Source organism: Macrobrachium rosenbergii, chromosome 11, assembly GCF_040412425.1.
Source record: "Macrobrachium rosenbergii isolate ZJJX-2024 chromosome 11, ASM4041242v1, whole genome shotgun sequence".
Classification (NCBI taxonomy): Eukaryota; Metazoa; Arthropoda; class Malacostraca; order Decapoda; family Palaemonidae; genus Macrobrachium; species Macrobrachium rosenbergii.
Genome location: NC_089751.1, coordinates 24,537,034 through 24,560,198, shown reverse-complemented (window position 1 = coordinate 24,560,198; position 23,165 = coordinate 24,537,034). Strand labels below are relative to the sequence as shown.

Below are 23,165 nucleotides of genomic sequence, written 5' to 3'. Positions count from 1 at the left end.
TATTAGTATATATTAAAAGAGAAATACCATTGATTTATTTTAGTTCAAAGTACCCTCGCTATGGAGAAGGTGACATCATCCAAAGGAAAAGATATATTGTTCGAAGGCTACTGTAACAGACTTGACAGAGTGCTTAAGAGTGGGAAAGAGTCATGGCGTTGTGTAGACCGGAAGTGCAAAGGAAGGATATATGTTATTGGAGATGAATGCACATCTGCCAGTGAGCACGATCATGTGCCAGATCCTGCAAAGTCTGAGCCTAGATTATCAATGATGCAACTTTGTGAAAGAGCTGCAACATCGAATGATCCACCAAGGCGACTCATTCAAGAGGCACAACTTAATTTGCGTCCGGAAGTAGTTGCTATTCTTCCAAAGTACCAATCCCTTCAGCGAACAGTAGAAAGACAACGGAAAGCCAAAGGATTACCTCTCTCGGCTCCAAGTGACGTAGGAGAAATAGATATACCTCAAGAACTTGTTTGCACGTATGATGGAGAAAATTTTCTTGCATATGACTCCGGTAGTGATGACCCCGATAGATATTTTATATTTACTACTCCTCAAAATTTGAAATTGATGAAAGAAAATAAGCACTGGATAGGAGATGGAACGTTCAAAATAGTTCCTCAACTATTTTATCAGCTATATGTGATTCACATCATTTATAAAGGAATCGTGCTTCCGGTGGTTTATATTCTCCTTCAGAGGAAGCATATAACCGTGCTCTGACACAACTACATTTCATGGATACCGAGATTGTTCCAGCTTCCATATCGTGCGACTATGAAAAAGCATTTCATAAAGCTTTTCTTTCTGTCTTCAGAAACGCTGAGGTGTTTGGGTGTTTTTTCCATTTATCTCAGGCCGTATGGAGAAAAATACGAGACTTAGGATTGACCAATTTATACAGTAACAGTGAAGAAATACGAAAATATACAAAAATGCTTGTGGCCTTGGCGTTCGTTCCCCACAATGATATTACAAATGTTTTTGAATCATTACAAGATATAATCCCTGACGACTTAGACGATTTGGTATTTTACTTCGAAGATACTTGGATAGGAAGACCTTGTAGGAGAGGAAGAAGGAGAGATGCTATGTTTCCCCTCGTGTTTGGAGTGTTTACGAACGTGTCATCAATGAACATCCACGTACAAATAATTCGTTAGAGGGGTGGCATCGGGCAATGCAGCAGTCAATAGTGAGTATTCTTCAAGAGAGCTATTAGGCATATGCACCCTACAATATACAAATTCATAGAAATTTTAAGAATAGAACAAAATCACACCTCAACCAAATTGATTAGAATAAACTGTGGGCGGCCTGAACTTGTATAAACACAAAAATATGAACAAGTAAACAATGCTATAATTACAATTGTTAGTGAGTATTCTTCAAGAGAGCCATTAGATTATCTATATTCCATATCATATAATCTTACCCTACAAAAGTAGTTATATTCTATTTACAAATTGTTTTATTAATTTTCTATTTGTGGAACTTGTTTTTAAATATCTTAGGTACTATATTTGTCAATAAAAATTTAAGCTGTATATATATATTTTCTTTTTATATGTATATTTCTTGTGTATATATATATACATATATATATATATATATATATATATATATTATATATATATATATATATATATATATATATATATATATATATATATATATATATATATATATATATATATATATATATATATATATATTATATATATATTATATATTATATATATATATTCATTTATCTGTTTATTTTACATGCCATAGCATATATATATATATAATAAAGAGCAAATAAAGATTAAGATTGTTTCTTCTTCCTTTATATCCAAATGCTTGTAACAGTGAGTACTAAACGTCTATAATGTCAATACAAAAAAATAAGAAGAGGATTGAATTTTGAAATTATGGCGCTAAAATGTTAGTGCGCGCATTTGTCTTGCGCTCAAAAGTCGGTGCACCCACACAAACAATGATCCACACTTAGTTTCCCTTAGGTTGGGATTTGGTACAGCAGACTTCCTTCACATGACCCTCCATTCCACATCCTTCACACTTGCTCCGAGGGTTCTTTCATGTTCGGGCAAAATTGCCACTCATTCCACAGTTTCCACGACAACTTCCATTTACTCCTACATGCAGTCCCCGGTTAACGGTGGGCTCAGTTAACAGCGATTCGGTTTTATGGCGCTTGTTTAGCGACGAAAATCTGCAATTTTTGGGGCCGAAAATCGCCGATTTCCACTTATCGGTGCCGATAAGTGGGTATTGGCGCCAATACGTACCTACCAGAGGCGCCGATAACCCCCGAAAATTGCCGAAATTGCCAATTTTTTGGTTAGCGGCGATTTTCGGTTATCATCACACCCTCAGAACCAGAACCCCGCCGATAACCGGGGACTGCCTGTACTCACCTTCCGCTCTGGCAGTCTTTCACTCGATGCCCTATCTTTCCACAGCCGGAACACTTTAACTCTTTTGCTTGCGGGCAGTCCCTCAACATAAGCCCTCTCTTTCCACAGTTGAAACACTTGCCATTGACCCATCTGCAATCTGCTTTCACATGACCAGTCCTGCCACACTTGAAACACCCCTTAGTAATTACTACTCGCTCCCATTTGCCTCCCTCTTATTCTCATCGCTCTAACCACACTTCCACTCTTAAACCTCTCTCAGCTTCTGCTTGAGCTCCTTTTCCTGCTACTCCCCACATTCACTTGCACATTCTTTCTTCCTCTTTCTATCGGTCTTTCCTACACTCCTTTGACAAGGCTCGCATCACACTTAGCTCCTCACTCGCCAAAGCATCCTTATACATCCTACACTCCTCTGACAAGGCTCGCATCACACTTAAATCCTCACTCACCAAAGCATCCTTATACATCCTTCCATTTACCACCTCAGATCCAGCGTACATATCTTTTGGTCCATCCACATCTACTGTCAGATCTAGGATCTCTACAACATCCTCCCAATTTGAGCTCTTTCCCAACCACTGCTTCCGTTTTTTTTTTTCTTCTCATTTCAAAGTAGTCTAATCTTCTAAGGGACAGTGGCCAAGAACTTCCGCACGACGTGTTTGTTTTCTTCAATTCCTTCCATGCTTTGTTTTGGCCAACTCTTCTAACCTATGAGCATACAAGCCCACTTTCTCTCCAGCCTTCATCTTTAAACCTATCATCCTTCTTGTATACAACACTTCCTTTCATCCTCTTCACCTGCTGAATCACTATCCTTCATGGACTCATACTCCTGTAGCACATCTTCAACTGCCCATCTAAGAATTCTCCCAGCCACTTCATCCAGACACTTTCATTCTCCCCATACTTTTGCCTACAATAATATTCATACTCATCAAAAAAGTCATACAGTATATGTCTCTTCCCTTCCCGATGTTAAATTTCTCAGTCCAGGGAACCTCCCTCAGGAACATCGTTTTGTCCTCTTTCTCTTCTGCCTCACTCAAACCTTCACTAATACTACAGTAAACCCCCCCATATTCGTGGTCTCGCGATTTGCTGACTCACCTATTTGCAGATTTCTCTATGGAACATACGTACACATTATTCGCTGAAAATACGCCCATTCACGGTATTTTTCACTGAGAAATATTCACTAATTAGTGTACTTTTATCTCATTTTCATGACCATCCACATTTTGTGATGAAACTGTTAAAATACTCAGGTAGTGCTCAAGTTACGATAATTCGCTCTACGATAATTCCATTTTGCAATGGAGGTAAGCAATTAATACCGATATGACAATATTTATAAAATATTTTTAAATTTGGCGCAGGCAGCAGTGTACAATCAGGCAGCGAGAGAGACCAAATTACAGTAGACCAACGTCTTTTCCCATTTTCTAGTTAAAAAAGTAAAATAGAATGATAAAAGTATTGTTAGTAACGTTATACTCTTGCGTAAATGCGTACAGCCATAAACAGCCGAACGAGAAACTGTTGTTTTGCTTATCACCGAATCGGATAACAACAGCCGTTTTGCTTGTATTTCAACCATCGTACAGTAATAAACAATTACCATAGTTAAAGTAAAAATGATGTTAAGCAGCATAAGAATGATATATTTTTACATTATACCCTTTTTTGGTATGGATAAAAGATGGGCAAGGAAATATGCTGCTAAATTTATGCTGCAAGTTGTAGCTGAAGTTGAGAAAACAATGTTCAAGCTGCTAATGACAATAAATTATTGTGCATTGGTAACACGGATGAAACTCTGACCGTAATTAAAATTAGAGTATTTTAATCAAAACTGCTGGGGATGAAAGAACACATTACTACTATTTTTACACCAACAAACAATAAATACGTAAAGCTCGTATTTTGATGAAATCAAGTGAAAATTGCGAATGGAATCTTGGTTTTTTTTATTTACACAAAACAAACTGCCAATGTCATCTATTAATGAAAAAAATAGCTTAATTAATTTCACAATGAGATGTATTTGTTATACAGTATTTCTACTTACAAACAGTTCATATAACGAAAAACAACCTTGCCCCGTATAAATAAAGTACAAAGAGATTCATTTATGCTGACTTGGAGCAAAAAAAAAGCACTCCGAACCGAGTTAAATACAGCGAAACAGACTTACTGCATAATCGATTTCCAAACCAAAACATTGATCGCTATGGTTGCAGCTTATAATACAAAAGCAATATAAGGATATATACAATATTATTGGATACAGTGAATTAGGCATAATATTTCAAAAGATCCATGGAAAAGATGCATATTCGTTATGTTGATGTTTGTATAACATGTTAATATAAGAGTACAGTATAATGCAGGCTGGTCTACCGTATATGTATACGATATACCATAGTGTAGGCTAAGCTAATTCATGTTTGTTATTCAATTTCTTTGTAATGAATTTTATAAGTTACCCTGCTGAATGAATTGCTTATAAAGGTACATACTGTACAATTCAGTATTATAAAGTATAAACCAAGACAAAACCTAGTCAATTGTAGTACTTCTACAAATCATATACATGAAAATAGGCCATAATGTTCCTTTTTTAACATGCATAACAAAGTACGTACTACAAACTTATGGTGGCTCCCCTCCTTTTGTATCTCAGGTGCAGTATTTTTATTTTGTCAGTCTGTGTATATATATACATATGCATCATGTTAAAGTACTGTTCTCTCTCTCTCTCTCTCTCTCTCTCTCTCTCTCTCTCTGACGGCGTGACGATAAGCGAAATCTGTGATTTTCGGCACTCATCAGCGCCGATAAGCACCAAAAATCACCAATTTTCAGTTATTGGCTCTTCTGTTAGGTGTGTATCGGCAGCGATAAGCGAAAATTACTGATTTTTGTCGCTAGACAAGCCACCGATACTGGGAACGGCTTGTATTTTGAAACAAATCTTAAAGAAGAATATTAAGCGTTAGATGGTAGGATAGCAATGAGATCTTAAGGGAAATTGTGGAAGTTCATAAGGTGAGAAAATGATTGAATGGAAATTGAGATGATTTGCCTTTTGCAGTGTCAGTGGGGCTTCTGTAGGCAAAAGAAGAGTTGGAAGGCCCAGACTTACTTGGATGGGAAGAGATGTTAGAGATAATTGGAGGTTTGAGGAAGACAAAGCACTGGAAAGATGTGAGTGGTGGATTTTCACAGAGGCCCCTTACATCACAGTGTTGGAGATGATTGTAAATGAATGTGTTTGGCAAAGGGTTGCAGTACTTGGGAACTGTGTAGCATGTGAATAGCAGATGCTGTTGGATGCTCAGTTGTGCTTGGTTGTTAGTAGCCAGTGTTGAATTGTAAAGTGTAGGTTAATTGAATTTTTATAATTTTTTTTTTTTTTAAGAATATCTAAAGCTGGCAGTTTTTAAAGATATTTTCATATACAGGCAGTCACCATTTATCGGCGGCATCGGTTAACATTTCAATTTTATGATGCTGGGCTAATGACATCATTAACCAGATTTTCAGCAACAGTAAGCAAATTTGGGCGCCGGTAAGCTCTTTATTGGTGATGGTAGGCAGTTTATCAGTGTCAGTAGGCAATGGTAGGTGCCGGTAAGCAGTTTATTGGCGTCAGTATATAAGTGGTTTACCGGTGCCGATCGGGGCTTTCAGTACTGTAATGCCATTTATTACCATAATTAGTGTGATGTTCCAGTTAATGATATTTTTCGGTTATCGGCGCTTGGCTGGGAGCGGAACCCCCATCTTTAACTGGGGATTGCCTGTACTGTACTGTAGTAGTAATTAATATCAAATGCCTAACCATATTGTTTATGTTTAGAGGTAAGCAACAGCTACACACCACAGTTGAAGCACCGTCCATAACCCCCATAATAAGCCTCTTCATCTCCAGATTCTAAAAGATGAGTCTGTATTCAAACTAGTGTCTGAGGTTTCTGACACTAACAGGTTAAGTAAAATACTTACTGCTCAACCACTTAATTTTTGTGTTGAAAGGGCTAGTGAATAAGTTTTATTTTGCCATCAACTTATATGTATTTAACAAGTTTCAACAAAGATGGTATACATTATGTGAAGCGCAGATATTTGGGAGATCTTAACTGTTCTGAATAATAAAAGTGCAGACTGTGTGTGAGTGTATATCTCATAAATGTTGCTCCAAAGAAGCTAGTTTTTGTATGCCAAAAATACTCATGTAAAAGACTAAGCCTTCTGTAACTCACTGTTGGTTTTGTAAATTTTTAAACTAACCTGCAAGAATTGATTTTCAGCATTTGTCTTCGTGGTGATAGCACTCCAGAGTTTGTTGGAGTTTTGAATGATTTATCAGCTTTCCAGCTAGTGCTAGTCATTTTACCCAATAATAGGCTGGATAGATACAGTGCCATCAAGAGGCATTTGACCGTCAAGATTGGTGTCCCAAGTCAAGTAAGTACTCCATATTAGTGCTGGAATTAGATGTTGATTATTTAATAAAACCTGGTACATTGTAAGATGTTTATGTTGTGTACCCTAGTTGAAGGTATTCTTACGAGTAGTTTTGAAAATTTTTCAGTGTGTTCTGAGTAGGACACTCTTCAAAAAGCAGCGGTTGATGTCAGTGGCAACAAAAATTGCCATACAAATGAACTGCAAACTTGGTGGTGAGCCCTGGAAAGTCAATGTACCAATCAAGGTAAAGTAAAGATTGCACTGCTGTATGGTGGTTTTATAGTTTGATGATAGTTATGTCCTAGAATGATCTAATTTGCTCCAAGTGAGGTTGAAAGTCAGTCTTCAATATTTGCAAAATTTTTATTTTGACAAGATTTCTTAATGTTTCAAATTAATTTTTCTCATGTCTTTCATCTCTCTTAGTCCCTTGGAGTTACTGGAGCACTATTTACAAAATATTTACTTTGACAAGATCATTTTTATTGTATTAGAAATTAATTTTTTGTTACGGTTCTTTGTCTGGCATTTTTCATGGTTTTTTTGTGTGTATTTGCATTGCAGGTACAATAGCAAGTTTTTGGAACTGGATATTCCTTGACCTCTTTCAGTCCACATTGAATGACTGGACCACACTTTAATTCAAATTATTCCGACCAGCAAATTAATTAACACGGTTGCATCTTTAGACCCTTGTCCTTCATTTCATATATTTTCAGTATCCTTGATCTTGTTGCCCTACTACTCCAACTCTTTTCACTGTCTTGAGCATGAAATGACTAAAAGTGATACGATTTTCTGCTCTGACCTTATCCTATTTATATCTTTGACCATATTTTTTTCAGTGTGAACATGTCCTTGAAGCAATAAATGGCAAAAGTATGAATGAAAGTGTATATGCAGATAGATATTTGTCTTGAAAATTACAGTATGTGGATGGGAGCGCATATAGTACCTCTGCTCAGCTAGGCAAAGTAAGTGTGCATGTACATACTACAGTATTTGACTCACAGAGAATTTTGTGGGCAGATGCTTACTAACAAAGAGAAAGGTGAAGTAGAAGGGAAAACCAAGTTTGTCGGGGATGGGTGAAGGTAAATACGTACACTGAATTGGCCTGTGTATTGTGGTATTGTGACACGATCTCCCAACCCTCAGTTGCTATCTTGAGCTTCTTAGTGTTGGCTGCATTAGAGAGGCAGGCAAACATTATACAGTCATTCAAATTTTACAGTGAAATGTAATAATGATAATGACTTAGGACACTTTTCTAAGCTTCTTTGTGGATCCTTGCAGTGATGATGATAAACCTGGTCACTGATGAAAAAAAAAAATGCTGTATCCGTACGAGATATGAATAACACTAAAGTCTGGTGAACACGTAGTATGGTGGCCAGCACACCTTATGTGCACAACTGTTCTGTATCTACTTGTTTATCCCTGTCCAGATTGATAGACGTAGTCCAGCTCCCATGTGGAATGAGCAAACATACTAGGGTAACAGTTGTCATCTAAGGCAATGTTGTCCAAACTTTTTCGCTTGCTGCACCCTTTGTTACCACCTTCTACTGTTACTTAGCCCCATGGCTCATTAAACTCAATTAAATTTGGAAGGATAGTGCAGGTAAAATATTAAGAATTCGCATAGTTTGAGTACTGAACAATAAAATGTAATTCCATATAATGACATAAAAAGAACGAGTTAACAAAATGCTTGAAACGTACTATGTATTGAGAGATGTAGCGTTGATGTTCACTGATGATTTTTCACATTCTAAAAGAACGAGTTAACAAAGTGCTTGAAACGTACTATGTATTGAGAGATGTAGCGTTGATGTTCACTGATGGTTTTTCTCATTCTTATGGTATTGAGGCTACTGCAGTAATCAGGCTTTGTTCCAGGTTGACATTTAGTTTCTGTTTTATTTGTTAAAATGCTTAATGCAGAGAAAGATGATTCACAAAGGCAGGTAGACCCAAACGGCAGAAGTACTTGCAAAGTCTTCTTTCCAGAGTCAGGTTGCTCCTTCTTAACACAGCTCCAAAACTGTTTGAGGTTTCAGTTTTCAAATGTCATTTTGAGGCCATGATCTGCACACACTTCTAACAGACTTTCCTGAAGGCAAATGGGAAGCTGCTGCTTCTTATCTTATTTTCAGATAGGGGGAATGGATTTCCATCCCAGTCTAGCTGCACTGATCTTTCATATGTGTCAGGAAAATAAGACTTAGAAGCACAAGTAAGGTTGGTCAAATGCTCTGCAATGACTGGTTTCACAGTATCTTTCTCATCATTGTTATTGAAAAATAGGCATCTGACAGAGGAAAGCATGTAAAATCTCCCCCTGAGCATTTCTCCTTCCACAACTCTATTTTCTTTTGAAAACCACCAACTTTATTACACAAGTTGAGAATGTTTGTATCACTAACCTGCAGAGATAAATTTAACTAACTCAGTTTGCTGAATGTGTGTGCAAGATATGCCAGTTGTGCCTACCAAGTAGTGTTTTAAAAAAATGTGGCAAAAGGAGATCCATGTTCTGATAAGAAGGAAGCTACCTCATCTTGCAGCACAAACAACCTGGTGAGTATCCTTTCGCAACAGCCGCTGCACCTCTGTTTGCAGTAGTAGCTGTGTTTGCTCAGATCCCAAGCTCTCACAGTCTGTGAAACTGATGAGTATATATAGTGGGCTTGATTTTATAAAATTGATTACTTTGATTACATCATTCAGTATTCTTTGCAACTGTGAACTCATTTGCTCTGATGCTAATGATCCTCTGTGAATGATGCAATGAGTCCTCTCCACATCAGGATTTTCCTTCTCAATCTTTGCAATGGGTCCCTTCACCTTGCTGGTCATGGATGCAGCAGCATCTATACACACACTTATGCAAGATTTCCAACTAAGTCCTTGTTCAGAGAATAACTGATAAATGACATTGAAAAAGGCTTCCCCAATTGTGTGTTCTAATTTTTTCAAAATAGTTTGTGTTCATTATCTTCAATGTATCTGACAAATGAGGCAAGCTGAACCTGCCCGCTGACGTCAGTTGTTTCATCAACTTGAGGGGAAAAGACTGGCTTGTTTTCAGCTTATTCACAACTTGATCAACAATATCTGCATTCATTTCATTTACCTGGTGAGGAACAGTGTGGTGTGACAAAGGAACAGCCTTTAGTTGGTCAGCTGCAATTTTACGCAGCATTATTTCAACCACCATACCTCCAGCTGGCAATGTAAGTCCTTTAGCAATATTAAATGGCTTTTTAGCCTTAGCAGGTAATAAAGATGTAGCTGAAGATTCTTCCAGAGCTGTGTCTGAAGTTGTAGAAGCTTTCTGGAGGACTTTCGGGGAGAATCCAAATTTAGAAAGCTTTCTTTTGAAAAACTCTGCTGGTTTGCCAACATGACACTGATGTTTTGTGTTTGGGTGATGCTGGAGGTGAGCTGGTTTCATACTACTGTTGGCCAGTCTCTCCCCACAAAAGACGCACAAAGCTTTCAGGAGGATCAGAATTCGTAGCAGTAAACCCAAAATGCATGTAATCTTCCTTATACTGCTGATATTTTGGTAGTTCTGTCTTTTTCCTTGCACCTGTTGCATATCCTTCATTTGCGTTGCTGCTGTGGTTACTACAGCTTTCATGTTTTAGCCATCTATCCATACTTCTTGCTGTTGACAAGCAGTTGCTTTTGTAGGCTTGTACACGGTTTAAAAAAAAAAAGATGCACACAGTGACTTCTAGGAGTTGGCAATTCACCGACTTTTTCGTCGGGAAATATTCACTAACTACGGGCAGTCCCCGGTTAATGGTGATCCAGTTCTATGGCACTTGTCTAGCTACGGAAATTGGCAATTTTTGGCGGTGAAAATTGCTGATTTCCACTTACCAGCACTGATAATTGGGTATTGGCGCTGATACATACCTAACAGAGGTGCCAATAACTGAAAATCACCGATAAAGCGCCCAAAATCGCCGATTTTCGGTTATCATCACACCCCCAGAACAGAACCCCCGCCGATAATCAAGGACTGCCTGTTGTGTATTTTGATGTTATTTTCACGACTAAATACATTTTTTAATAAAAAAATTATTTACTAATTTTCAAATATTAAGATTAATAATAATGATAATAATAATAATATAATAATAATAATAATACTCTAAGCTTAAATAATACTTAACTCAAAAGAGAGAGAGAGAAACTGGTTTTCTCCCTTCAGGACAGACCTGACCTCATTAAAGCGAAGATAGATGCTCAGAATTGATACTATTGAAATTATATTAAAATGATATATATGTGTTTCAGGATGATAGTATAAGCATTTTTAGAGGGTACTAATTTTCAAATATCAATATTAAGTTTAATAAGATTAAAAATAACATTAATCTCTCTCTCTCTCTCTCTCTCTCTCTCTCTCTCTCTCTCTCTCTCTCTCTCTCTCTCTCTCTCTCTCTCTCTCTCTCTCTCTCTCTCTCTCTCTCTCTCTCTCTCTCTCTCTCTCTCTCTCTCTCTCTCTCTCTCTCTCTCTCTCTCTCTCTCTCTCTCTCTTCTTTTTTTTTTTTTTTGAGCAATTTTTTTGGTATACATATGACTTACCATCTGAAAAAAATACTGCAGGAGTAGTTTTCAGGGTTGCTGAGATGATTAGCGATACTCCCGATGCCCTATAAGTCCAAGTTCATCCCCGATAGGAAGGGAGGGTGAGAAGGGGTAGGAAGGGGTTGACATGTAAAAATAACTGAAAATGACAAATATTAGTGTCTAATCCATAGTTTTCAAGGTCTCAGAGATTGATAGTGACACTGCCGATGCCCTTAAGTCCAAGCTCAGCCCCAATTGGAAAGAGGTGACGTAAAGATAACCGAAAACGACAGATATTAGTGCCTAATCCATATTTTTTGAGGTGCCGAGATGAATAATGACTCTCCTAATGCCCTTTTTAAGTCCAAGTTCAGCCCTGATAGGAAAGGGGGCTTGGGAAAGGGTGAAATATAAAATGTCAAAAATATGGGGCATTGTAATTGAAGCAACTATCTTAACAGGAAAGGGAGAGAGAGAAAGAGAGTGAGATGGAGAGGAAGTAAGGGAGAAGTGAGAGAGAGAGAGAGAGAGAGAGGGGTGTTAGGGGGAGAAGAGGGAAAGAGAGAGAGAGAAAGGGAACCTGTTATCTGCAATATGATATCAGAGAGATGGGTGGATTATACCTTAATATAATTACCATAGTGTAATAGCTTGGAGTGGTAAGAACGGTGTATGTTTGTTACAGATTATGCATAGGGTCATGCATAGTAGAGAATATACAGAACCATACATTGAAGAGGCTCTGATGTGAGCTGTGATTTAACAGCTCGACTTATTTTTTTTAAGCAACACAGCAGTACCCTCCCATCCAATTTACCCATAATAGCATTCACCTTAACAGCACCTTGTGAATATGAAATCCATTAAGTAGCAGATGTAAATGAAGTCTACACGACACCTTGTAGCCAACTTGCATAGCTTTTACTATACAGACATCCTGTAAAAACAATTAATAGCCTATCCTAATTGATAATTTGTAATTATTCAGTTTAAAGTATTAGCTTTCTATTCTATTTCAGAGATATACCTGCTAAATGAATTGCTTCTAAAGGTACATACAATTCAGTATTATAAAGTATAAACCAAGACAGTATGTAGTCAGTTGTAGTATTTCTATAAATCATATACATGAAAATAGGCCATAATGTTCCTTTTTTAACATGCGCAACAAAGTACGTACTACAAACTTGCTGTGGCTCCCCTCCTCTACATCTTGGGTACAGTATTTTTATTGTGTCAGTCTGTGTATAAATATATTCATATGCATCATGTTAAACTACTAACTCAGATTGCACGTAAAAAATTTAGTTTTTGTTTGCCATTCTCTGGATTATTTTTTTCTTACATTAAACACTATTAATGGATATTAACTTTATCAAAATTTGGAGGAAAATAATGATGCATTGCAAGGAGGGGTAGGCTGAATAAGATTTGGATATGAAATTTTCGAAATTGCTAACAGCAGTTAAGTTTTACGTAATTCTAGTGCAGTCTGTGTTATGGTGTGACATTGAAATTATTTAAAAGATTTTGTCATTTTGAAACAAATCTTAAAGCAGAATATTAGGTGTTAGATGGTAGGATAGCAATGATATCTTAAGGGAGATCGTTGAAGTTCATAACATGAGAAAATGTTGGAATGGAAATCGAGATGATTTGCTCTTTGCAGTGTCAGTGGGGCTTCTGTAGGCAAGAAAAAAGTTGGAAGACCCAGACCTACTTGGATGGGAAGGGAGGTTAGAGATTTTGGAGGTTTGAGGAAGACAAAGCACGGGAAAGAGATGAGTGGTGGATTTTCACAGAGGCCCCTTACATCACAATTTTGGAGATTAGTATATATGAGTTTATTTGGTAAGGGTCAGTACTTGGGAACTTTGCAGCATGTGAATAGCAGATGCTGTTGGATGCTAGGTGTGCATGGTTGCTATAGCCATGTTTGTCAAGTGTAGATTAATTGAATTTTATAACTTTTTTTAAAGACATTTCATATACAAGCAGTCCTACTTATCGGGGCATGAGTTAACGGTTTTGGTTTTACAGAGCTTAGCTAACAACGCTGGTAACCAAGTGTTCAGTACCAGTAAACAGTTTATTGCCTTTGTCAGGTGGTTTATTGGCGTCGATAGACAGTTTTTTGGCATCAGTAAGCGATTTTCAGCACCAGTAAGTGGTTTATTGGCATCGCTAACTGGTTTATTGGTGCCATTTATTAGCATAACTTTTGTGATGTTCCACTTAACAATGATTTTCAGTTATCGGCACTCTGCTGGGAACAGAACCTCCATTATTAACCACGGACTGCTGTACAGGCATTCCCTGGTACAGCAGTCCCCGGTTATTGGCGGGTGTTTCATTCCGACAACATGACGATAAGCAAAAATCGGCGATTTTCGGCGCTTATTGGTGCCTCCATATGCGCCAAAAATGCCAATTTTCGTCACTAGACAAGCACAGGAAAACCAGATCGCAGATAACCGAGCCCGCTGATAACTGGGGACCACCTGTAGTAGTAATTTATATCAAATGCCTAACCATATTATTTATGTAAGAGACAACTGCACTAACAGGTTAAGTAAAATACTTGTTGCTCAACCAGTTATTTTTGTGTTGAAAGACCTAGTGAGTAAAAAGTTTGATTTTGCCATCAACTTTTATATATTTGTCAAATTTCAACAAAGATGTTATACATTATGTGAAGCGTAGATATTTGGGAGATCTTAATAAATGTTTTGAATAAAAGTGCAGACTGTGTGTGTGTTTATCATAAATGTTGCTCATAAGAAGCTCGATGTTGTATGCCAAAAATATATATTGGCATTTTTATTGACTCTACCAAACATTTGCAATTCCTCATGATCCGTGACGAGTTCTGGAACCTAACCTCACAAATGTTTGAGGTATTACTGTATTTCTGCCATAAACTCATCTTTCCCAGTCATCACAAAATTCTGGTGTAGGTAGTGCTTGTTACAATAATTCAAGTGTGCAATGGGGTTAGCAGTTAATACCGATACAACAATATTTAGAAAATATTTTTAAATTTTGCACGGGCGCAGGCAGCAAAAGACACCGAATTACAATAGACCAACTTCTTTTCCTCCATCTCCTTATCTCATCTTCTAGTTAAAAAAGTTAAAGAGAATGATAAAAATATTGTTAGTAACGTTATACCCTTGTGTAAATGCATACAGCCATTAACAACCAAACGAGAAACTGCTGTTTTGCTTATAACCGAATAATTTTAAGAAGGTTCTTAAAAGAGGAGGATATCACTGTATTAATCCATCAAACAATGGATTTTGGTGTTTAGTCTCTTAGCATATCTTCAGAAAATTTGAAAAAGGTAAAAAGTATACCCAACTGTATTTTAAATAAGGGAATGTAAACAATTGTTGGGCAGAGAGTAAGAATACTATAGCACACACACACCAAGGTTTAAGAAAGTGGTTATATATTCTCTTACTTCCCAAGACAATTTAATGTAACACAAAATGACCCTTATGATATAAGCAGGATGACAGATACCATAATTGCTTTGAAGAGTAATTTATTTCAAGAGAGTAGTAATTGTGCTAGCCCTAATTGGTCTGGCCTGAAGTATGTTGCTAAATGGGTTATGAAAAACAGAGTAATACTGAGTTGGATAGCTAGTTCGAAATCTACCAAATTGGGAAGAACAAAAAGTTTAGGGAAAACTGTGAATTAGAGACAAAAGGGTGCTCTAAACAACCTTTAGCATCGCCTCAGGTGTGCCATGCAATCCTCATTTGAGGAGGCATTTGAAATGGGAGTCCAACAGAGAGGATGACTGGTTATAAATTATATCAGTTGAATGATTTGCTTTCATAATTGTCCAAACAGAATTGAGAAATGGGAGTCCAACAGAGAGGATGACTGGTTATAAATTATATCAATTGAATGATTGCTTTCATAATTGTCCAAACAGAATTGAGTAAGTTTTAGCATAGAGTACAAATGCTTGGGTTTTAGAAGCTTAAGGAATTCACCATTAAATAAATAGTAAATTTAGTTATCTTTCCAAAATTTGTGCCTGGCAGTGTTTGAAGAGCCTGTTGTTATTTAGGTATACTTTGTAACTATTTTTCAGCTTGCAATGGTTATTGGCTATGACACTTATCACGACAAAAGAACTCGTGGAGCATCATATGGTGGTATTGTTTCATCAATTAATCAGTCGTGGACCAGATACTTTTCTCAAGTCTCACAGCATAGGAACCAAGAGGAACTTACCAACAATTTTGCTGCTGGAGTTAAAAGTAAGAGTAGAAGGTTTTTTTTTTTTTATTTTGTAGGTAATTTTGATTCATGATTTTACTTGCTTATATTGCTTACCTCTCATTCTTGTTTTTAATCTACTTTCAACCTCCTGTATTGTGTGGATTTTTGAAGAACTATTTTAAAGGGATTGGAAATACCCAATTAAATATAGACACATTTTTTAAAAGTTTAAATGCACTATACATTCTCAAAAGTTGATATACCTCTTGTAGTTGGTACTCATGTATCTATATAAGTGCTCACCATTATTATAGCTCCAATAGAGCAATCTAATATCAAGAAGAAAAATAGAAGCAAGCTTGTAAATTGAGACCAGAACAATTTCAAATTGCAGTGGATATATTGTCATGTATAGCCCTCCAGCCCTTGACTTAATTAGCTATGCTGGTATGTATCAACCTAGACATTTCTAGTGTTTGCCTGCTCATGGTTCCTGTGCTTTGCTGAAGACTGAGAGTATGTTACATAATTTGTGTTGCAAGAAATTTTTTCTTTTTTTCAGATGCACTGGCAAAATTTGTTGAATTCAATGGTACAACCCCTCAGTATGTTTTGGTATATCGAGATGGGGTGGGTGAAGGACAAATTGAATATGTGAAAGAACATGAGATACAAGCTATCAAGGTAAGAACTGGAAACTTATATAATTTTTTATTAGCATAAGTTGATTTATGAAATATATCAGTCCCTAAAATGTATGTTTAAAATTAAGTTTCTGTATTTTATTACTTTCCAACTAGAATATGAATCAAATAAGTGGTAGGTTAGTGAAGTGTTCTGGAATCATGGAAGGAGTTGGAGAGGAAAACCGAAATAGAGTTGGATCTAGTAAAAGCTGTTAGTGGTATTGACTAAACCTTTCAAGATTACTAGAGAGAGACACATTTAAAATGTTAAAATTGAGTAAATTCTTATGGTCACAAGTATAACCTAGTGATGTTTGAAAGTGTTCAGATTATAAATGTCTTCTAAAGTATGTTTTTTTTATTAAGTGATCAGTGTTTTTGGTGAATTTGTAGGTACAAAAATTTCTCTGTTATCAGCATAATTTCATAAGTGTTTTTTCATGTTTTACTGATGGATGCAATTCCTGACTCTAACCTTCTCTCTTTATCTGGGCTTGGGACTACTTGAAGATATCCCACCCCTTGAGGTTGAGGTGAAGGAGACTTTTCTTTACTACTGGTAGGTGTAGGAAGTTGTTGTCCAGAAATATTCTTATTGGCTCCATGGGGGTAATCAAGTTTGCCTATGACTCCTCTGTAGAGGAGTTTTGAGAGCCTGTGCAATTGCTTTCAGAACTTTTCAGTATTGAATATATCTTAGTTTAACCAGACCACTGAGCTGATTAACAGCTCTCTTAGGGCTGGCCTGAAGGATTAGGTTTATTTTACGTGGCTAAGGACCAACTGGTTACCTAGCAACGGGACCTACAGCTTATTGTGGAATGTGAACCACATTATGACGAGAAATGAATTTCTATTACCAAAAATAAATTCCTCTAATTCTTCATTGGCCGGTCGGAGAGTTGAACGCTGGGCCAACAGCGTGCCGAGAGTTCTACCCACCCCTCCAATGAAGAACTAGAACAATTTCAGGTAATGGGAACAGGGGTTTGATGTAGCCTGACTACTAGTACAGTACCTCCTTTCTACGAGGAATGTCACCCACAAGTTCTAGGATACCACCTTGTGATCTGTGATGGCCTCTCAACAGGTTGTATAGTCTTCAGTGTGTCAATCAGACAATATCTTGTCCAAGTACCCAAGCCTTGTATGTGTTTGGAGGTGTAAAGGTGTAGCAGGGCAGTGTCCAGAAATACTTGCTGGCTTCATGAGGTAATCTAGCATGCTTAAGACTCCTCTGTAGAGGAGGTTGATTTCCCTCCTTGCATGAGAGCCTATGATATTGGTCATGGCCCTGTCCCTTGCTTTCAGAAGAACTTGTCTGTGTTTCAGGTAATGGGGATAGGGGTTTGAAGTAGTCAGACTACTTTTACCTCATTCTACAAGGGATGTCACCCACAAGTCCTTGGGTACCCTCTTGGGATCTGTGGTGGCATCTCAAGTTATTTAGTCTTTTAAGTGTCAATAAGACACTTAGTATCTTGCCTAAGCCAGGTATATGTAGGGAGGTGTGAATGCTGAGTTAATGAACTCTGTAACCATCCTTTCCTCTATTATTAATAAAAGAAATGTGCTCAAATTAAGAGAGTGCAGTTTCCTTGAAAGATATTAACCAGACAAATCTGGAGAATGATAAGATTGTAAAATGCAGTCAAAACAAATTTCATTGAACAGGTTTTTAGAAAGAAACACAGGAAGTCTTTATAAGAAAGCAGTAGACAGATACAGAAAAGAGGAAAATTCTCAGAAGCACAATTGCCAGCTGTATTTATGGAAGGGATACTCTCCTTTCAAACTATAGCATCCCTCTTCACTTTCCTCACCTTTTTCCACATAAGCCACCAATTCCCCCATTACAGGTAAATTGAGAACAAATTTGCATCTGTATCATGTATTTACTTTTTTCCTTTTTGTGTGATTTCTGCATGCTAGGCTCATTAGATTTGAAGTAAAGTGCTTTTGTTGTATTTTGGTATGGAACAGATTAATCCAATTTCCATTATTTCTTTTGGGAAAAATTTGCTCTGTTTAAGAACAATTCAGTTAAAGGACAGGCTCCTGGAACGGATTAAGCCATTTAACTGAGGTGTCTATGCGGATACTGTATTATTGTCAAGTGCCAGCATTCCTCCTTAATAAATGTATCTTGTGTATCTGTTCTTACGAAACACCCTTACAGACCAAACATTCCATGTCTGAATAGATAATATACTTGAGCATAAGAGAATACTGTATTGTCCTACATGGAAATGTTTTTAACTTTTTGTGAGTGGTCATCGTCAATTGATGACTATTTATCGCATTAGTGTTATGACTGAGTATTGTCCCCTGATGATCAACATTTCGCGCCATACAGTCCGAATGAATTTTGTGGGGAAAAGTGTTCAGACCACTTCTGCGGGCCATAAATGACTTGCAGCAACTTGAGTAGCTAGTCAATATAGGAAAGAGAGATCAGTTTGCCTTGAGATTTCATGGGGGAATGTACTACAGCTCCCCATCGTATGATGTCTTGTAAATATTTTAGCATGAATACAGGCAGTCCCCGGTTTACGACGGGGGTTCCGTTCTTACGCCGCATCGTAAGCCGAAAATCGTCAAAAATCCTAAGAAAACCTGACTTTTAATGCTCTGGGTGTATTGAAAACGATGTAAACTGCATTTTTATTTAGTTTTTCATCAAAAAACCCTCCAAATTTTTATTATTCTGCCGTTTTGGAGCCGCATTTCTTCCGTCGGATTGGCTTACGACGCGTCGTAAACCGGGAAATAATTTCTGATGAATATATCTGAAAAGTGTCATAACCTCGGAACGTCGTAAGCCGGACCCGTCGTAAACCGGGGACTGCCTGTATACTCGGAATTTGTTACTGATTTTAGTCATGTTGTTATATTGTGTGTGCTTATTTGTGTAAAGATGCCCCCGCAAGGGTTGGAAATATTCACTTTCAACTGCCTGTGGAAGGTAAAAAAAGATTTTAAGAATTTTTTTTCTTATACCGTGTGCATATGCATATCTTCCTCTTACCATTGATTTTTTCTTATTGACCAACCTTAAATTTAGCCCTGCCTAGGGTGTGCTTAATATATACAGTATATAGCCCATCCTGGAAGAGTTAAAAGGTTTGTTATTCTATGTGAAACTATTACAAAGTAGTCTGTAAATACCTGTAAATAAAAATTTTAAATGGTATTAGTTTTCCCAGTAGATTCTCAATGTGCAGTAATGAAAAAGGAAGCCCCATTGGGGGTTGGTGTCATCAGTGCACCTCACATAGTGTACTCTAGACATTACTTGAGGTTCTTTGCAGCATCGCTGCCCATTGCTGCATCCCCTCTGATTTCTTTTACTGTACCTCCATTCATAGTCTTCCATTTTACTTTCCACCATCTCCTCACAGTTGTTTCATAATGCAACTTGAGGTTTTCCTCTTGTCACACCTTAAAACCTTTTTACTCTCAATTTCCCTTTGGCGTAAATTTTCTATTCCATTTCTTGACCCTGGAGCCTCTTCAGTAGGTTCATATATTTTGTATAGAAGAAACAACTGTAGGTACAGTACACAGTCACTATCCAACTTACAAACTAGTTACGTTCTGGACAGCTGTTCATATCTTGAATTGTTAAAAAGTTGGTTTTTAATGTCCTTTTGAAGGTATTGTACTCTTCACACCTATTTAATTATGATATGATATGAAGTCAATGCAGTGTTGTATGGTTTTTCATCCTAAAACACAGTACACAATACATACTGTATTTTATGGGGTTACCTTATTAATGGGAATCCTGTATGAAACCTAAATAAATTGTGATAGTTTTTTTTTTTTTCTTTCTTTCTTTTTTTCTTACTTTTGAAACTGGTAGCTTAGGCTTGATGTGATGGATAAGAGGGGAGAGGCGGTGTGGAGTTACAGGAGCAGCGGGTCATCAATGTCATTGTCATGTTTTGTCAAGGGTTTCTTCGGCACACTCTTCATCTGAAGAGGAAGCAGCCAATTGAGGTGGGGAGGCTCTTGAGGTTGAAGGCACTGGTTTAAAGAATTGGTGTAAGGAAGTTTGCACCAGTTTTACTTCGCTGTTGATGGTTGTTGCTGCTTTTGAGAATCTCTCAGCATTCTTGGCCATCAATTTTATTTCAAACTTTAGAGGAAGAGGTTCTTCTTCCTAGTGTTCTTCTGTTCTTTGTATTTCTTCAGCTCCACTTAACCTCCATTCGTTAACACCTGAGAATGCGACTCAAACAGCTATTTAACGTCCTCTTCTTGTAAGTCAAGATGTAGCTTTTGACGTAGGTCAACAAGACTCTTAATGATTTCGTTTGCCTCCTTTCCCTAATCAAATTCTCTGAAGTCGTTGACATACTGAGGCCATAAAGCCTTCCATGCTCCATTCATGTTAATCCTGCTTACTTCACTCTATGCAGTATCAATATTCTTGATGGAATTATAGCCATTATATCCCTTGCAAAATTCATGTAAGGTCATATAAGTTATCCACTTTCATCAGTGCAGGCTGGTAAATACCAAAAGTATAATATTTCTTGAAATTGACTGTTACACCTTGATCCATCTGCTGAAGGAGTGAAGTTGTGTTAAGGGGGTAAATACAGACTTCCCATTTTTACAAGGGTTAGGCTCCAGAACCTGCTGCGGAAATGCAAAAATTCCCCCTAGAAATGCTTATAACTGCCTATTTTAACATTTCACTGCTTAATTTGATAGTTCAAACAAAATATACCATAAATTATCATACTGAAACAATTTAATATTTCAAATAAAAATACACCCCAAACCATCATCCCAAAATACCCAAAGTAACCTTACATTACAGTACTCTCCTACTACTGTTCCTCTTAAGTAGGCTATATACACCCCTAAAACGCTTATAACTGCCTATTTTAATAGTTCATTGCTAAACTTGACAGTTCAAAAAAATATATACCTCAAACTATCATCCCAGAACACCCTAATATTTCAGTCATGTTGCAAAGTTAATTATACCAGCCTACAACTGTTACTCTTAAGTATCCCGTATCATTCAGACATGCACGTTTTCTGTGGCCTACGTAACTGCACATTGTTCTGTGCATACTGTAATGGCCTGGTGTACATTTTACCTATATTGATATTTTCCTGTGGTGTAAGATGATTTTGAAATTATATTTGCTGTACAGGTACGTATTTTAGGAATAGTACTAGTACTGTATAGAACATCTAAAATGCATGGGTAGTTTAGAATGACGGGACACGTACCTCCAAACAGAATGCTAGGTTTGTTACATCATGTTAGTATTAAGTACAAATACATTTATGATAAATTATTTACTATAGTAAGTTCTTGGTTTATGACATTTTGTGGTTAGTCCTCACCCCCTCCCATAAATTTCTTAAATTCTTATGCCATCATATTCTCTCTCTCTCTCTCTCTCTCTCTCTCTCATACTGAGAAAACACAGCAAAATATCTGTAATACATTATTTTACTTATAGAATCTATTTATAGGTTGACCATCACTAATCCGACAATCAGTAGTCCGGAACAATCAGTAATCCGGCACAAATTTCGGCTAGAGTAATTTCTAATGTGTCCGCACTAATTTTCAAATTTCCCGGGTCGCTGCGCTAACTCGCTCGCCGGCCACTTCGATTTGGTGGCGCAGTGTGCTGCATCAACAAACTGGTAGCCTAGCCTACATTATGCTGAACTCTATTCACATATTAACAGTATTATACAAACATCAACATAATGAATGTGCATCTTCTTCATGGATTTTTTAAAAAGTTATGCTTTACTACATTGTTTCCAATTTCGTATATTCTCGTATTGCTTTTGTGTTATAAATTGCAATCAATTTTTTGTTTTGGGAATCGATATCGCCGCATTTAACCAAGTTCGAAGCGCTTTTCTTGCTTGTAGTTAGCGTAAATGGATATGGATACTTTATTTATTTGGGACAAGGATATTTTTCGTTATACGAAGTGTTTTTAAGTCGAAATATAACTTAAATAGGTCTCGTTGTGAAATTAATTTAGCTATTTTTTCGGTAATATATGACGTTTGCAGGAATCGCGGCTGGCCCTTTTGGGGGCATGTTTTTTTTAGTAAAAAAAAATCAAGATTTCGTTCGCTATTTTCTCTTGATTTCCTCATAATACGAGATTTACATATTTATCTTTTATCAGCGTGAAAACAGCAGTAATTTGTATTCTTTCATGCCCAGTAGTTTTGATTAAAATACATTCTCTCCAATTTTATTTACGGTCGAGTTTCATCCATGTTGCCGATGCACGATAATTTATAGTCATTAGCAGCTTCAATATTGTTTTCTCAGCTTCAGCTACAACTTGCAGCTTAAAGTTACTGTAGCAGTATATTTCCCCGCCGATCTCTTCTCCAAAGCGAACAGGAGTATAGTGTAAAAAATATTTCAGTCCTATTGTACAGTACTTAACGTCATTTGTAACATAACTACAGTAATTGTGTATTACCGTACGATGGTTGAAATACAAGCACAGCAGTTGTTATCCGATACGATTATTAGCAAAACAACAGTTTCCCGTTCAGTTGTTTATGGCTGTACACATTTACGCAAGAGTATAACGTTACTAACAATACTTTTATCATTCTCTTTTACTTTTTTAACTAGCAGATGGAATAAAGAGATGGAGGAAAAGAAGTTGGTCTATTGTAAGTTGGTCTCTCTCGCTGCCTGCGCGAAATCTAAAAATATTTCTTAAAT

The 23,165-nt window shown here is 37.0% G+C and overlaps 1 protein-coding gene across 4 annotated transcripts in view; it reads left to right on the top strand.

Moving 5' to 3' along the window:
• LOC136843249 (piwi-like protein Siwi) overlaps positions 1 to 23,165 on the top strand; it is a 164,584-nt gene that overhangs the window by 120,565 nt on the left and 20,854 nt on the right. For all 4 annotated transcript variants that reach the window (XM_067111364.1, XM_067111362.1, XM_067111363.1 and 1 more), the window contains exons 15-18: positions 6,752 to 6,908; positions 7,036 to 7,155; positions 15,610 to 15,778; positions 16,303 to 16,424. In XM_067111364.1, the coding sequence (XP_066967465.1) occupies positions 6,752 to 6,908; positions 7,036 to 7,155; positions 15,610 to 15,778; positions 16,303 to 16,424 (568 nt within the window). The remainder of the gene's footprint in view (positions 1 to 6,751; positions 6,909 to 7,035; positions 7,156 to 15,609; positions 15,779 to 16,302; positions 16,425 to 23,165) is intronic.